The 12604-nt window shown below is 46.9% G+C and overlaps 1 protein-coding gene across 1 annotated transcript; it reads left to right on the forward strand.

The window, feature by feature from the left end:
* The first annotated feature begins 577 nt into the window (after positions 1-577).
* LOC101072229 (CD109 antigen-like) lies at positions 578-12290 on the forward strand. Its single transcript, XM_029830979.1, has 32 exons — positions 578-3791; positions 3874-4025; positions 4103-4131; positions 4233-4466; positions 4556-4678; positions 4763-4802; positions 5015-5096; positions 5180-5285; positions 5361-5472; positions 5543-5652; positions 5722-5913; positions 6074-6175; positions 6267-6329; positions 6626-6796; positions 6863-7015; positions 7526-7592; positions 7669-7753; positions 8064-8181; positions 8262-8375; positions 8445-8663; positions 8750-8891; positions 8965-9141; positions 9211-9292; positions 9365-9596; positions 9672-9843; positions 9911-10101; positions 10167-10322; positions 10439-10504; positions 10582-10712; positions 10792-10948; positions 11047-11149; positions 11227-12290. The coding sequence occupies exons 1-32, from the start codon at positions 3712-3714 to the stop codon at positions 11418-11420; spliced, it is 4155 nt and encodes a 1384-aa protein (XP_029686839.1). The 5' UTR covers positions 578-3711; the 3' UTR covers positions 11421-12290.
* Positions 12291-12604: the final 314 nt, after the last annotated feature.

A 12604-nucleotide genomic window follows, 5' to 3' on the forward strand; every position in this document is an offset into this window, starting at 1 on the left:
CTGTATAAACTGAAACAGGTTTAGTTTTTCTATGAATTAGTGCACTACTATTTCGGTGTGTCGCCTGTTCCTGATACAGTATGTGCGTCCCCGCTGTCTTGCACACGTATTCTAGCCCAGCGGAATTTTACGAAATTCCGCATCTTGTTTATTTTCCAAAACAGCATTTTTGATGTCACCCGACGTATTTTTCTGTTTCTTTTTTTCCTTTCGCCTTTCGGTTCAAATAGCCCGCGGAACATGTGCAGCCTTCTTTCTGCATCGGGGGCCACCTGTTTTTCCACAGAATCAGTGGCCCCACTCACGGAACCCCTCACCGCTGTTACTTTGAACGACCAAATATCTAATTTCTTCACTTTCCTGTAAAATAAGAAAATGTGATGTTTCTTTCTAGTCATTTCGTAATCAATATGATGAATATCCAGTGTTCCTACGGCGTGTTCATGCGTGTGGGTTTTTTTGGTGTGAAACACTCGAGAAAAGGGCAGATATTCGTAATATAGCGGCATTACTCACAGTTGCATTGCGGTAGATGTAGACGCATTCGGCATCAACAGGTCGGCCCACGACCCTGTAGCTGGTTCGGTCATCGTATTGGCTGCACATCATATGCAGCGCACTGCTTCGGACAATGCCTGGCAAGAATAAATCCAAATTTGGTCCGTGATGGTGAAGCAGCATGTCGTTTGGTTAAACAAGCGAATGCGAGCTGATGTAAGTTTGTCAAGGACGACCCGGAGTTGGTTTTATATGAAGTTCTGAATGAATCGATCAGTTATTTTCTTTACTCATTGAAAGAAGGAAGCTTGGATTTAAAAAAGAAAGACAAATACAAATCACAAAGAAAGAAAAGTAAAAGTAAAAGTAAAAAAGTGTTTCTAGGCGTTCGCAAAAGGAGCAGGAAGAACTCAACATTAAGAATTAAGAATCCTCACATGTTATGATCGCAGCCAGGACCAGGATCATTCCGCTGAAAGTGCATTCCCCCAGAATCACGCAAATCACGTAACACCGGCAACTATCTCACTAAGGAAGATAAAAGGAAGTTGCGTGCTATGAGAAGTTTCAAAATAAAACACCCCAGTCGATAAATACAATTACATTTTCGGGTGCTTTTGTCAGCGTCTAAACAGAAACACACGCGCATACACGCGCAGGTTAAAAGTATGGGACAACTTTGGGTCTCCAGTGAACAATTTAAGACAATGTACAATACAAAAATATGAAAAATAACAAAACCCATTCAATTAATTAGCACATGTAGGGCAGTATGCAAGTGCACAGCTTTTGCAGATATATTTCTTACACTTGCAGCACACAGTATGTGGTTTACAGTCCTTCTTTTGAGGGCAAAACTGACATCTCTTCCTCTTACTTGCCCTAGCTGGGGACGTGGCTGTGGTAGCTGGAACTTCAGGTTGATCAGGAGCTCCTGCACTCTGAATAGCTTTCACAACTGCTGCTGAGGCTTCTGTGCGGGGGACATGCTTCCTTCTTTCAATGAGTGGAGTTGCAAGTGCCTTTCCTAGCTGCTCCAGGAACACCCTCCTCTTGTTCTGCTTACGAGACATCCAGCTTGGGTTGATCTCTCTCCAAATCACAAAGGCATTGTAGGAGGAAACATCAATGATGTTGTGGAAGATGATCAGGGGCCAGTGGGCAGTCATGCTTCTGTAGCTGTATGTTCCAATCACCTTATCTAGGTTGTTCACACCTCCTTTGTTGCGGTTGTAGTCTAGGATGATGGCTTCCTGTCCTCACGATCGCTAATGTCACCGTATCTGTGCAGTGTGCTCAGAAGAACTACATTCTTGTTTTTCTTTGGGAGGTATGAAACTAGAGTGGTGGTGGGCGTGAAGGGAAACTTTGATGAGAAGACCTCTCTTCTTTGATGCAAGCAGTGCAGGTGGGAGCTCAGGCTTGTTCTTTCGAACTGTACCAACCATGGTGATCTTCCTCTTCAGGAGCTGCTGTCTGAGTTCATAAGAGGTGAAGAAATTATCACATGTCACATTGTAACCCCTCAGGCCCTCTGTCACATCAAGCACAACTCGCATCCCCTGGTTCTTCTCTGGGCATCCACTAGTCGGCTTCCCGGTATAAACTTGCATTTTCCAAGCATAGCTTGATTTGGCATCGCAAGCCACCCATGACTGGATCCCATATTTTGCTGGCTTGCTGGGCATATACTGCCGGAAAGGACGACCTTTGGACAGAAGACATTAGCATCAGTGATTAGTATCAGTGTCACAGAAAACAGTCGAAGAAATCAATAGTAAAAATCACTTTTATTAGAAATATGTAAATAGATTACCTCTAAATGGAACCATTGTATTGTAGAGATAGGGCAGCCACTCCACCCACTTGTCCCAGACATCTCTTATGGCTGCAAGTTTGTCTGTCACACGTCTTTTGCTGGTCTTGACTCACGGTCATCAAATCGTAGCAGTTTTGAGTAGGTGTGAAAGTGTTTGAGTGGCATTGTGGCTCGGAAAATTGGTCTTCCACTCTCTGCGTCCCATAGACTAGCTGCAGCCTTACCTCGGGACCTGTATACACCTGCTAAGATTAGCAGCCCTAAGTAGGCCTGCAGGTCAGTCTCATCCATCTTTTTCCAGCTGTCTCCATATTTGCGAAAACCCTGCAGATTTGTCATCTCCAGGATTATTTTTTCTATTGCTGGTGTGATAAACAGGTAGAATGAAGAGACAATGTCACGGGCATGAGAGACAGCATACCTTGTGGGTCCTGGGGTCATCTTTATGACGTTTTGTTCCGCACGCCTGCCGTGTTGGTCATATTCTGCTGAGGACCATGTTATTTTGCCATTTTTTGAAAGGAAAGTCTCTCTTTCTCTGGGTTGTATTCCTCCCCATCTTCTTCTTCTGATAAATCCTCCACTTCCTCTTCTGAATCAGAGCTGTCTTGTTGGACATGTGAAAAAATCAGCTCTAGAGCCTCTTCAGTATTATAACGCGCACTCATGGTCTTAGCATAGAGAGAATTCGGGGTCCTGTCATCTGCAGCACCTTTATATTCTCTCTGCAGTCTGCGAGAACACCACCTATCTTGTGTTGCTTACATTTGCTATTGATTGATCTGAGACACATCTAAAACACTGTAAAATTCTGTGGCGTGTAAATTACTCCGTGACCTTGATTTCAACTCTATTTGCCTCATGGGTCATTGTGACCCGAAGACCACCTTTGTACTTTTTTTTGTACAACTTACATGGAAATGTGAATAAAAGCAACATTTCACTTGTTCTACTTTTGGGGCCAATCTAGGAAAAGTCATACAATTTCAAGTTAAAAAAATATTGTTTAGGGGATTTTTTTTTTGGTTTTTAATGCAGTGGCGGGTCATTTTGACCCGAGGACAACAGAATGGTTGAAGGAGTCTCGCCTGCCTCGGGTCATCTGACATGTGGGTTTAGTCCAGGACGCCTCTGTGTCATGGACAGGACGGGGATTTGTCCACCCCTGAATAGACAGACGAGATTTGTCCCCCAGGGCAAAGGTGTTCAGAGTGCTCCATCACCCCCCCCCCCCCACCACCACCTCCTTTGTGCACCACAAACAATGAGCGATAATATTCTGGGTGTACTGATCTCTGTCCTGTGGGAAGTCTCTGTGAGGACACGATGAGGTGTGGTTTTCAGGTTCACATGTCCGGGTATAAGCCGTCGCCGTTCAGACACAGCGGGAGGACATGGACGAGATCTGGACCCTGATTGTGAGTTTGGGAGCGATGTGGTCCGCTCCAGCTGTTTCAGCGCAGGATTCCTCCAGGTAGAAGAACTCTGTCCCAGTTATCCTTTTGATTCCTTTTCTTTCTTGTGATTTGAGTTTCTTCTTTCTCTCTCTCCACAAGGGCATTTTTTGTAGTCACGGGTCCAGAAACGCTGCTTGCTGGGGTCCCAACATCTCTGGCTGTCACGTCTTCTGCAGATTTTCCAGGAAGGGTCATGATTGAGGTTGCTCATGGCAACACCAAAGTGGTCCAAACAGAGGAATTCCAAGGAGGTGATGTTGATGTTTATGCTGTTTATCCCAAGTCTTCGCTGTGAAGGCACTAAAATACAGTTTCCCACCTTCACAAGGTTCCACTGGGGTCATCACCCTCCCTCCGGTGAGTTTTTAAGTTCATCCACCTTTTATTTCCAGGTTTCTTTGGAGAAATTTGACTTGAGAATGGCTGAAATCACACTTCTGTTCCCAAACCTGTTCAAGGTTTATGGACCTTTAACACAAAGCGCCCTGTTCAACCTGACGGTGAGGGGCTACAAAGGGGACAGCCTGGTTTTCACCAACAGCACCACCCTTCCCTTCAGCCCCAGGAACGTCTCCAGCTTTATCCAAACGGACCGGACGCACTACCAACCGGGCGACACCGTCAAAGTCAGAGTCGCATCCCTCAGGTGGGATCACCATCCATACCAAGGCAGAGTGGATGCCTCCGTACTGGTGGGTGTCTGTCCCAACAACAAAGGCAGAGGACGGAAGAGGGCTCTAGGCGGCCGTTATGATGACTAAAAGTCTCTTGTTACCTGCAGGATCCCAGCGGGGAAGTCGTAGATCGACGGGAGGCCACAGGGAATCTGGGAATTGTGTTGTGGGAATTCCCTTTATCCCAGATGGCAATTATGGGAAAGTGGACGATCGCAGCGACAGCCAATGTAGCGTTGAAATGTGATTCGTGTCGTTATGTCAGGAACTTCTTTAAAGACTGAGTTCTTTACCTCCCTTCTTCTTCCACACAGGGTGCAACTGATGAGAGGACATTCACAGTGGAGGACTACGGTAAATCGTTACGCTTCTGTTTATCCAGCCTGTCCTTCTCGGCTCCCAAACTTTCTGTCAGGTTGAGGTCAGAGGTCAGAGGTTAAAATCTATAGAAAATGGTCCCCTGTAATGCTGTTCTAGAGCCTGATCTTCTATATTCCAACCAGTTTTGGGAAGTAAATGATGATGTTTTCACTTTCTTCTTTGTTTTTCTTTCCGCCTGGCTGCAGAGCGTCCTCCCTTTGAGATGCTGGTCAAGACAGCCCTGCAGGTCCTGGAGGGCGACGCTGTTTCAGGATCAGTGAGAGTTCTGTGTGTTTGCTTAGCTCACCTAACGCAGCCTGTGTACGAGCAGCATCCTATAGACAACCGCGCTGATGCTTCTTTATCTGTAGTTACTCGAGTGGACAGCCGGTCCACGGAACACTGGTCGTCTCAGTCTCTCTTGCCTCTGCTACGCATGAGACGGCTCCTCCGTCCATCCCAGCACAAACCAAAGAGGTGATCTTGATGAAAGACTCACGCGTTCAAACATCTGCATACGGACTTGATTCGCCTGACTGTTCTTCTCCTCAGATCTACGGGTCAACCCAATTTTTCTTCAGTAAAGATCTGCTTCAAACCCTCTACTCCTCACCAGGAATCGGCAGCGTGCTCGTGGCTGCGTGCGTCACCGACAGCTCTACAGGTACCAGACGTCTGCAGCTCAGTTGGAGTCTCTCCTGTCTCCTCAATCTTGCGATCTTTTGTCACCGAAGGTTTAAAAGTGAACCAGACAGCAGAAGTCCAGGTCCAAAAGAACAGATTCCTCCTTGAGTTCCATGATTTCCCATCGTCTCTGAAGCCATCGCTGTACTTCTCTTCCACAGTGAGTCTGTTAATATCCGATCAGTCAATATCCTGAACCTCCAGAACCTTCTCGGCTCGTTTTCCACAGCTCAGCATCCGGAGCTACAACAGTGGGCCTCTCAGCTCAGAGGATTTAATAAACCCTGCTGTGATTGAAGTGGTCCAGGAAACGACCACCATGAACAACGAAGCTACGACTCTGACGCTCCCCGTGCCCGAGGATGGAAAAGTCCACGTCAAGTTCAGGTTAAAAGACAAGGTCCTTATGCTCTTCATTCGGGTGAGTATCGTGGCTTCCAGGACCTCCAGTTTTGCTCGCTTCATCATAAGCGGTTTTTGTTCTGGTCTCCATTTAATTTCACTTTTCAGCACCGACAAAATTGTTGAATGACTGAATTCAACAGGCTCCCCCTTTTTTTGTTTTCCCTGTTGTGTTTCAGGCTAAATTTCAATCTAGTGAGGAGACCCTGAGGGTCTCCAGCCATTACTCCTCTCCAACAGGCTCCTATATTCAAGTATCTGCCAACACTTCAGCTGCACAGGTGTGAACCATCACCTTCCACTACAGTTGTGCAACCAATACGCCTTAACTTTATTCATGTTTATTAAACTGTGAGATGCTAAACTCTTCAGATTGGAGTTCCTCTTCAACTAGAAGTGGAAAGCTCATTCCAACCATCCAATCTACACTACGTGGTAGGAATTTTAACAATATATAAAACAGCATCATCTGCATATTAGATACGAGAGGTTATAACGTGGGAGAAAAACAAGAATTAACATATGATCTGTATTCCTACATAGAATTCCTGGGTAACACTCAATGTTGTTGTACAGGTGTTATACAGGTGTTATACCACCAAGCCACTATATATGCATATCTATGTAAGATAAACACCTATAATCTTTGAATTCAGCTATGAATATAAGTAGAAGAACATTAGGCTGCGCTGTTACACCATAAATACCCAAGTTTGCTGCTTTCCTCTCAGGTTAGTTCCAGAGGACAGGTGGTGGCTGCTGGAACAGGGGATTCCTCCTCCTTTTCTCTGATGCCAACCCTGTCCTGGTCCCCTGAGGCCTGCGTCACTGTCTACTGTGTCCATCCGGATGGAGAACTCATCAGCGACACAGTGCACGTAGCCACCGACCAGCCCAACCCTGTACTGTATTTCCTCTCCTAGTCATTATACCTGAAAGATACAGTCTTACCCACATGGTGCTTTCAGGTGTCTCTGAAGTGGAGCAGTGAAACAGCCCATCCTGGGGAGCAGGTATCGCTCACTGTGACTGCCGCTGAACCCAGGTTCCAGCTGGGAGTCATGGTGATGGGGACACACCGCGACACTCCGCGAGCTGACCTCAGCGTGAGAGTGAAGCAGGTAAGATGGAGTATTGGGTAAAAGGGCAAAATCCTGGTTTGCTCTCAGGCCATCACCCATTTGTGTCAGATTCGCATCATTTCCCTTTTGTCTGGTTCCAGCCTCCTTAATCGGGTATACATTTTACCTTTGTCACGTTTTCTCCTGCTTGGGCTTTCACTGCAACCTGCAGGTCTGGATGTAACATATCTCTCTCCTTTGTTGGAAGATGACACTTCCATTTCTAAGAAGCGTAACTGTAGCGTGTAAAGGTGCAGGACCCGAGGGTTTCTGACGGGTGCAACAAAGTTTGGGTTTGGCATGATGTCTGAAGGTGACCTTTACTGCTGTCTGCATGTTGACGACGCCATTGTCGCCTCTTCTAATCCGTCTCCTCACTTACTTTTTTTTAAACATTTGCAATGATGACTAACATTGTTTTACATCATCAACCTCTGATCCATCGGTTGGTTCCACAATCCAACAGGGTAAAACAATGTTTGTGTTTGTGTTTTGTCTTTCCTACCACAGAATTGTAAGATTAAGATGCTAACCAACGCCGTGCTACAACAGCACCAGCAGCCCGATGTACCTGTTGGTATGATGTGGAACTGAAACGTTCTTTGCACATTTAAACTTTCTCCGCTTCTAATTCTCTTCTTCTGGGTTTCAAGATGGACACGCCCTCACGATAGAGACGTCCTGGAGACACTGGATGGATGACACAGAGTCTCTCTTGTGGATAGATTCGCCTGTTAGGTCAGTAAGAAATGTGACTCGAGGGAGATTTTATCCTTAAACACCATCTAATGTGGGACATCTTGATCGCCCTCTAGTGGCGTTAAATATTAAGTCCCACCTTTCCAACTAATTTGAATGGGAATATCGACCAAATTGAGAAGCTCCCAATAGTTTATATAAGCACCATTGTTTCACCAATTGCCCTACAAATCCCCAATTTTGTGCAGCGGGAGGAAGCAGCACGTGTAACCCAATTTGTGTGTATTCAGCCATTTTGTAAAATTGGTCATAGTACTGTTTATACCTGCATACATGATATTTTTTTCAGTGAAAACACCTGGACAAGTGAAAAACTTTCCGTGCCAGACGGGTTTACGGCTTTACGAGCTGTGGCCCTGGTGATGTCAGACAACCTGGGTTTGGGTTTCACCCCAGCGCCGCAGCAGGTAATACACACTTCTGTACACGCCGACTGTTTGCCCATGGCTGGGCAATTTAACATGACTTTTGTCTCCTCTTGACCCAGTTAATGGTGACCAAAGACTTCTCCCTGTCTCTGAATGTCCCGTCCCGCCTCGTCAGAGGAGAGGAGATTGTGCTGGAGGTGCACGTGATCAACCATTTAGAGCGCGACTTAGAGGTGAGAGGGAGCAAATATGGCTAAATGCTGAGACGTTCTGCATCCTGGCACCCCCGTTTGTCTCCACAGGTCATCCTTCTGCTGGCTCAGAGTGAAACCTTTGAGTTTGTCTTGGCGAACAGTGCCGACATGTCTGTGGTAAATGCCCAGAAACTCACATTAGGGAGCCATTTGTCTGCTGTGGCCTCGTTCCCTATAAGGCTTGTGGCTCTGGGCATGGTGGACATCACCGTGGACGCCGTGTCTGCAGAGGCCTCGGACAGCCTTGTTTGGAGAGTTTTGGTGCAGGTGTGTGATGATGTAAACGATCTTTCACCTGACCTGAGGTAGAATAGTGCACCCGGTTTATTAACGGGGAGTTCCTGTTGCTGAAGCCAGGGGGGGTGGAACGGTCCTTCTCAAAGACGTTGTTTCTGGAGCTGCCACCACTGAACCACAACATTTCCAGATCCCTCAGCTTTTCCACGCCACCTCATGTGGTTCCGGGCAGCCAGAGGACTCACGTGGCTTTGGTTGGTACGTTTATCGTCCCGCGCTAGCTTTTTGTGAGTGTTGGAACATATTTAGATTGTTCCTTCTTCAATCACAGGCGATATTTTGGCCTTGTCCATCAGCCACCTGGACTCCCTGGTTGAGATGCCTCTTGTCGGTGGAGATCAGAACATGATCCTGTTTGCTCCAAGCATATACGTCCTCCTGTACCTGGACAAGTCAACCCAAGACAACCAGGAGCTGCGGAGCTTGGCTGTGGGCTACATGAAGGAAGGTAAGCTCGCTTGGGTGGTAGTTTGAGGTGATTCCAGGTTCTAACAGGATGTTCTGGGGAATCTCTAAGGATATCAGAGACAGGTGTCATACCAACGAGAGGATGGATCGTTCAGTCCCTTCGGAGACAGCGACTCCTCGGGTAGTACCTGGTAAGTCAGTAGGTAGACTTTATTTTTAAACTTCCAACTTCTTTTTGAACCAGTCCCACTCTTGTGCTTCAGGTTCACAGCCTTTGTGTTGAGGTGCTTCCATCAGGCTCAGGCCTACATGCGGGTAAACCAGAGTGTGCTGTTTAGGGCCGTGACCTGGCTCCTGAAGCACCAGGGTCCCCTGGGGGAGTTCAGCGAGAAGGGCCGTTTGATCCACACAGAGATGCAGGCTGGGCTGGATGACGCTCCGGTGGCCCTCACAGCCTACGTGCTGATGGCACTGCTGGAGGACGAGAGCTACGTGGTGGGTCCAGATGCCACATCCCGAATGAACCCATCAGAACCTCAATGAATTAATGTTAGTCTGTTTTGTGTGTAGGTCAGGTACGCGGGAAACATATCTCTGGCTCAGAAGTACCTGGAGGACAAAGTGACCGGTGGAGGCCTCAGTAACTACAGCATGTGTCTGGCAGCGTATGCGTTAGCGTTGGCTAATAGCCCTGTGGCTAGCGCAGCCCTGAATGAGCTCAGAAGGAGGGCAGACTTAATCGGTGAGAAACCGCTGCTGGCCTGGTCCATTCAAAAGTGCAACAAACCGATGCGGCTTTGGTGTCGCAGATGGGGTGATGATGTGGAGCTCCTCGGCCGGCCCGCCGTCACCCGACTGGCCCCCTCGCTCCGCGCAGGTGGAGATGACCTCCTACGTACTGCTGGCTCTTTTTAGGCGCGGCAACGTGGTGGAGGGCATCGAGCTCATGAAGTGGTTAAGCGAACAGAGAAACCGTCTGGGGAGCTACGGGACAACGCAGGTGATGAGACACGGGAAAATATCCATGGATATCTGTGCACGTGAGAGTAATTTCTCCTTCCTCAGGACACCATAGTCGCCCTCCAGGCTCTGGCTTACTACGCGGCGTTCAGCGGGGCCAAAGCCATCGACCTGGGGCTGAGCGTGTCCACCCCGACGTCCCCGGTTGTCTCGCAGCTTCACATCAACTCCACCAACTTTCTGGCTTTTCAGAGCCAAGAGGTGAGAGAACCGAGTTCAACTCAGACGCCGTCGGTAACATTCAGGCGTCGTTTCAGACCCGACAGTAGTTCCATACAGCTGAACTGCGTCCTGTGTCTTCGCCACACGACTTTCAGATTGACGCTGATAAAGACGTGGCTCTAAACATTTACATGGAAGGAAGAGGATTTGCAATACTTCAGGTACGGCTTGAGGTCTACAGTCTACGTCTACTCGTAGTTTCACTCCTTCACTGCTTGTTTTACGCCAACACTTCCAGCTGAACGTCTTTTACAACCTGGACAGCGGAGCGTTTTCACAGCACGCCACAGAAAAGGAAGCGTTCTCACTGGATGTTGCAGTGGCCGAGGAAGCAGATCACAACCATATGCTGTTGTCTATATGCACAAGGTAAACGCTGCCGGGGATCAGCAGCATGCACGCACTTATTTCAGGGATTCAGTAACACACGTGTCTGTGCCGCTTGTAGATTAAAGGACAGCCAGGCGCTCCGCCAGACAGGTATGGTTATAGTGGAAGCCGGCATGCTCAGCGGGTTCAGACTGCCTCCTGGCGCTGCTGCACCTGAAGGCCTCATCAGAAAGGTGGAGAATCAGGAGGAGAAAGTCACCCTTTACCTGGACTCAGTGAGTCTCTGACGTGTCGATCGGGTGTTTGGTGTCTCTCATCGGCAGAACAAAATCTTCATTACGTCGATGTTCGACATATCTGGTTGGATTTACAGGTTAACAAGTCAGAGATGTGCATCGGGCTTCCTCTCCACCGATATCACAAAGTGGCCCGAGTGCAAGCGGCTGTGGTGCAGGTGTACGACTACTACGAACCCAGTGAGTCCAGTTTGGAGACTAAAATGCCGACTTTTTAAACGCTGTGACCACGTCTCACCCCTCTCTCTCTCTCATAGCCAGAAGAGCAACACGGGTGTACAACTCAGACATCCTCGCCACGAGCAACTCCTGCTTCTTCTGTGGTTTGGACTGCGCTCGCTGCCTCCCCGGAATGTCTGTCGTCATTTCCTCCTCTCACTCTGTCTGCAGCGCCACCTGCTGTGTCTTCTACACGGTGCTCGCAGCCGCAGCTTTTTTCATTGTAGCCTAACTAGATTGAAATAGAAAGAGATAATTAGTCTTCTTAAATATTTTAATGTCTGTATTTTCCCCCCATATTTTAAAGTCCATATTTCTGAATGTACACACGTTAATGTGCACTGGATGCAAACAGGTATAACGTAGCATTTTATACTTTTGACTTTTGAATTTTTGAACATTGTAAAATTGTATATCCAGGGTGCAAAGCTCACGCTTGTTTTGTGGCACGGTGATGAGTTATTCCAAAGATCAACAAAACTATTCACTGGTTGTCTAAACAGGAGAGAAATGTAAATGAAGACAGATTTTCTCATCTTGTTATATGAACTCTTGAGAAGGCTGGCTGGCTAAGGGGAGACAATAAAGCTATTTTAAGCTCCCCCCCCCAAAAAAAAATGTAACCTTCAAATGTAAAATTTTATAAATTCTCTCCATTTCCACAAACAAAACCACCATTTTTGACTGACATGTGGAGATATTTAAGATTTTAAACAGATATTCCCCCTTAGCTGTGCTGAAATATTACATGTAAAGACCTTAAACATTACATACAAGAGATTTTCTTTCTGTTGTTGAACATCGGGAGCATGCAGCTGTTTTTTTGTCGTCAAGATTAACTATTTCCAGTTTATTCCCAAACATAGTTGAACATACTTTTTCAGATAAAGCTTGTAGTACCACTCTCTGTCGCTAGAGAGCAGCATTGTATCACATTTTGCGCTTCTCTGTTGCGCTTTTCAGCATTTATATTAAACTAATTCAACCGGAAATACTTTTGCCGTGCATATCTTAAGATGACTTTACTGTAAATCCCACCACATTTAATGTGAGCAGGATATAATGCCAGAGGCGTTTTCCTCAATGTAGTTCAGTGCAGCTATTATAATGATGATGATGATGATCAGGAAAGGCTTTTTAAAAGTAAAAATAAATCTTTTATGGCCTGTAAATAGAACAATAAATAATTTAACTGCTGCAGCTCAACTCCAATATGTAATTCACTTAGGATGACGCCACACACATGAAGGTTGTGACGAATGACCCTTACGAACCCGGGGTCTTGTTGTGGGTCAGGCTACAACAACATACATCAGTCGGGGGGGATACCCCGACGATGAAGTCATCCATTCACTATGTGTTGGACGTGTTTAATGTAGTAGCTCTACCTGACACTTTAGATTACCTTCATCGAGG

This window comes from Takifugu rubripes, chromosome 2 (assembly GCF_901000725.2).
Source record: "Takifugu rubripes chromosome 2, fTakRub1.2, whole genome shotgun sequence".
Lineage (NCBI taxonomy): Eukaryota > Metazoa > Chordata > Actinopteri > Tetraodontiformes > Tetraodontidae > Takifugu > Takifugu rubripes.

What these genes read in the sequence shown, in the direction of transcription:
- LOC101072229 (XM_029830979.1), top strand. Translation starts at nt 3,712, where the DNA reads ATGGACGAGATCTGGACCCTGATTGTGAGTTTGGGAGCGATGTGGTCC. An exon ending in GAGTGGATGCCTCCGTACTG is followed by an intron (nt 4,467 to 4,555) that starts GTGGGTGTCTGT and finishes TGTTACCTGCAG; the next exon opens with GATCCCAGCGGGGAAGTCGT. An exon ending in TGTGGGCTACATGAAGGAAG is followed by an intron (nt 9,142 to 9,210) that starts GTAAGCTCGCTT and finishes GGAATCTCTAAG; the next exon opens with GATATCAGAGACAGGTGTCA.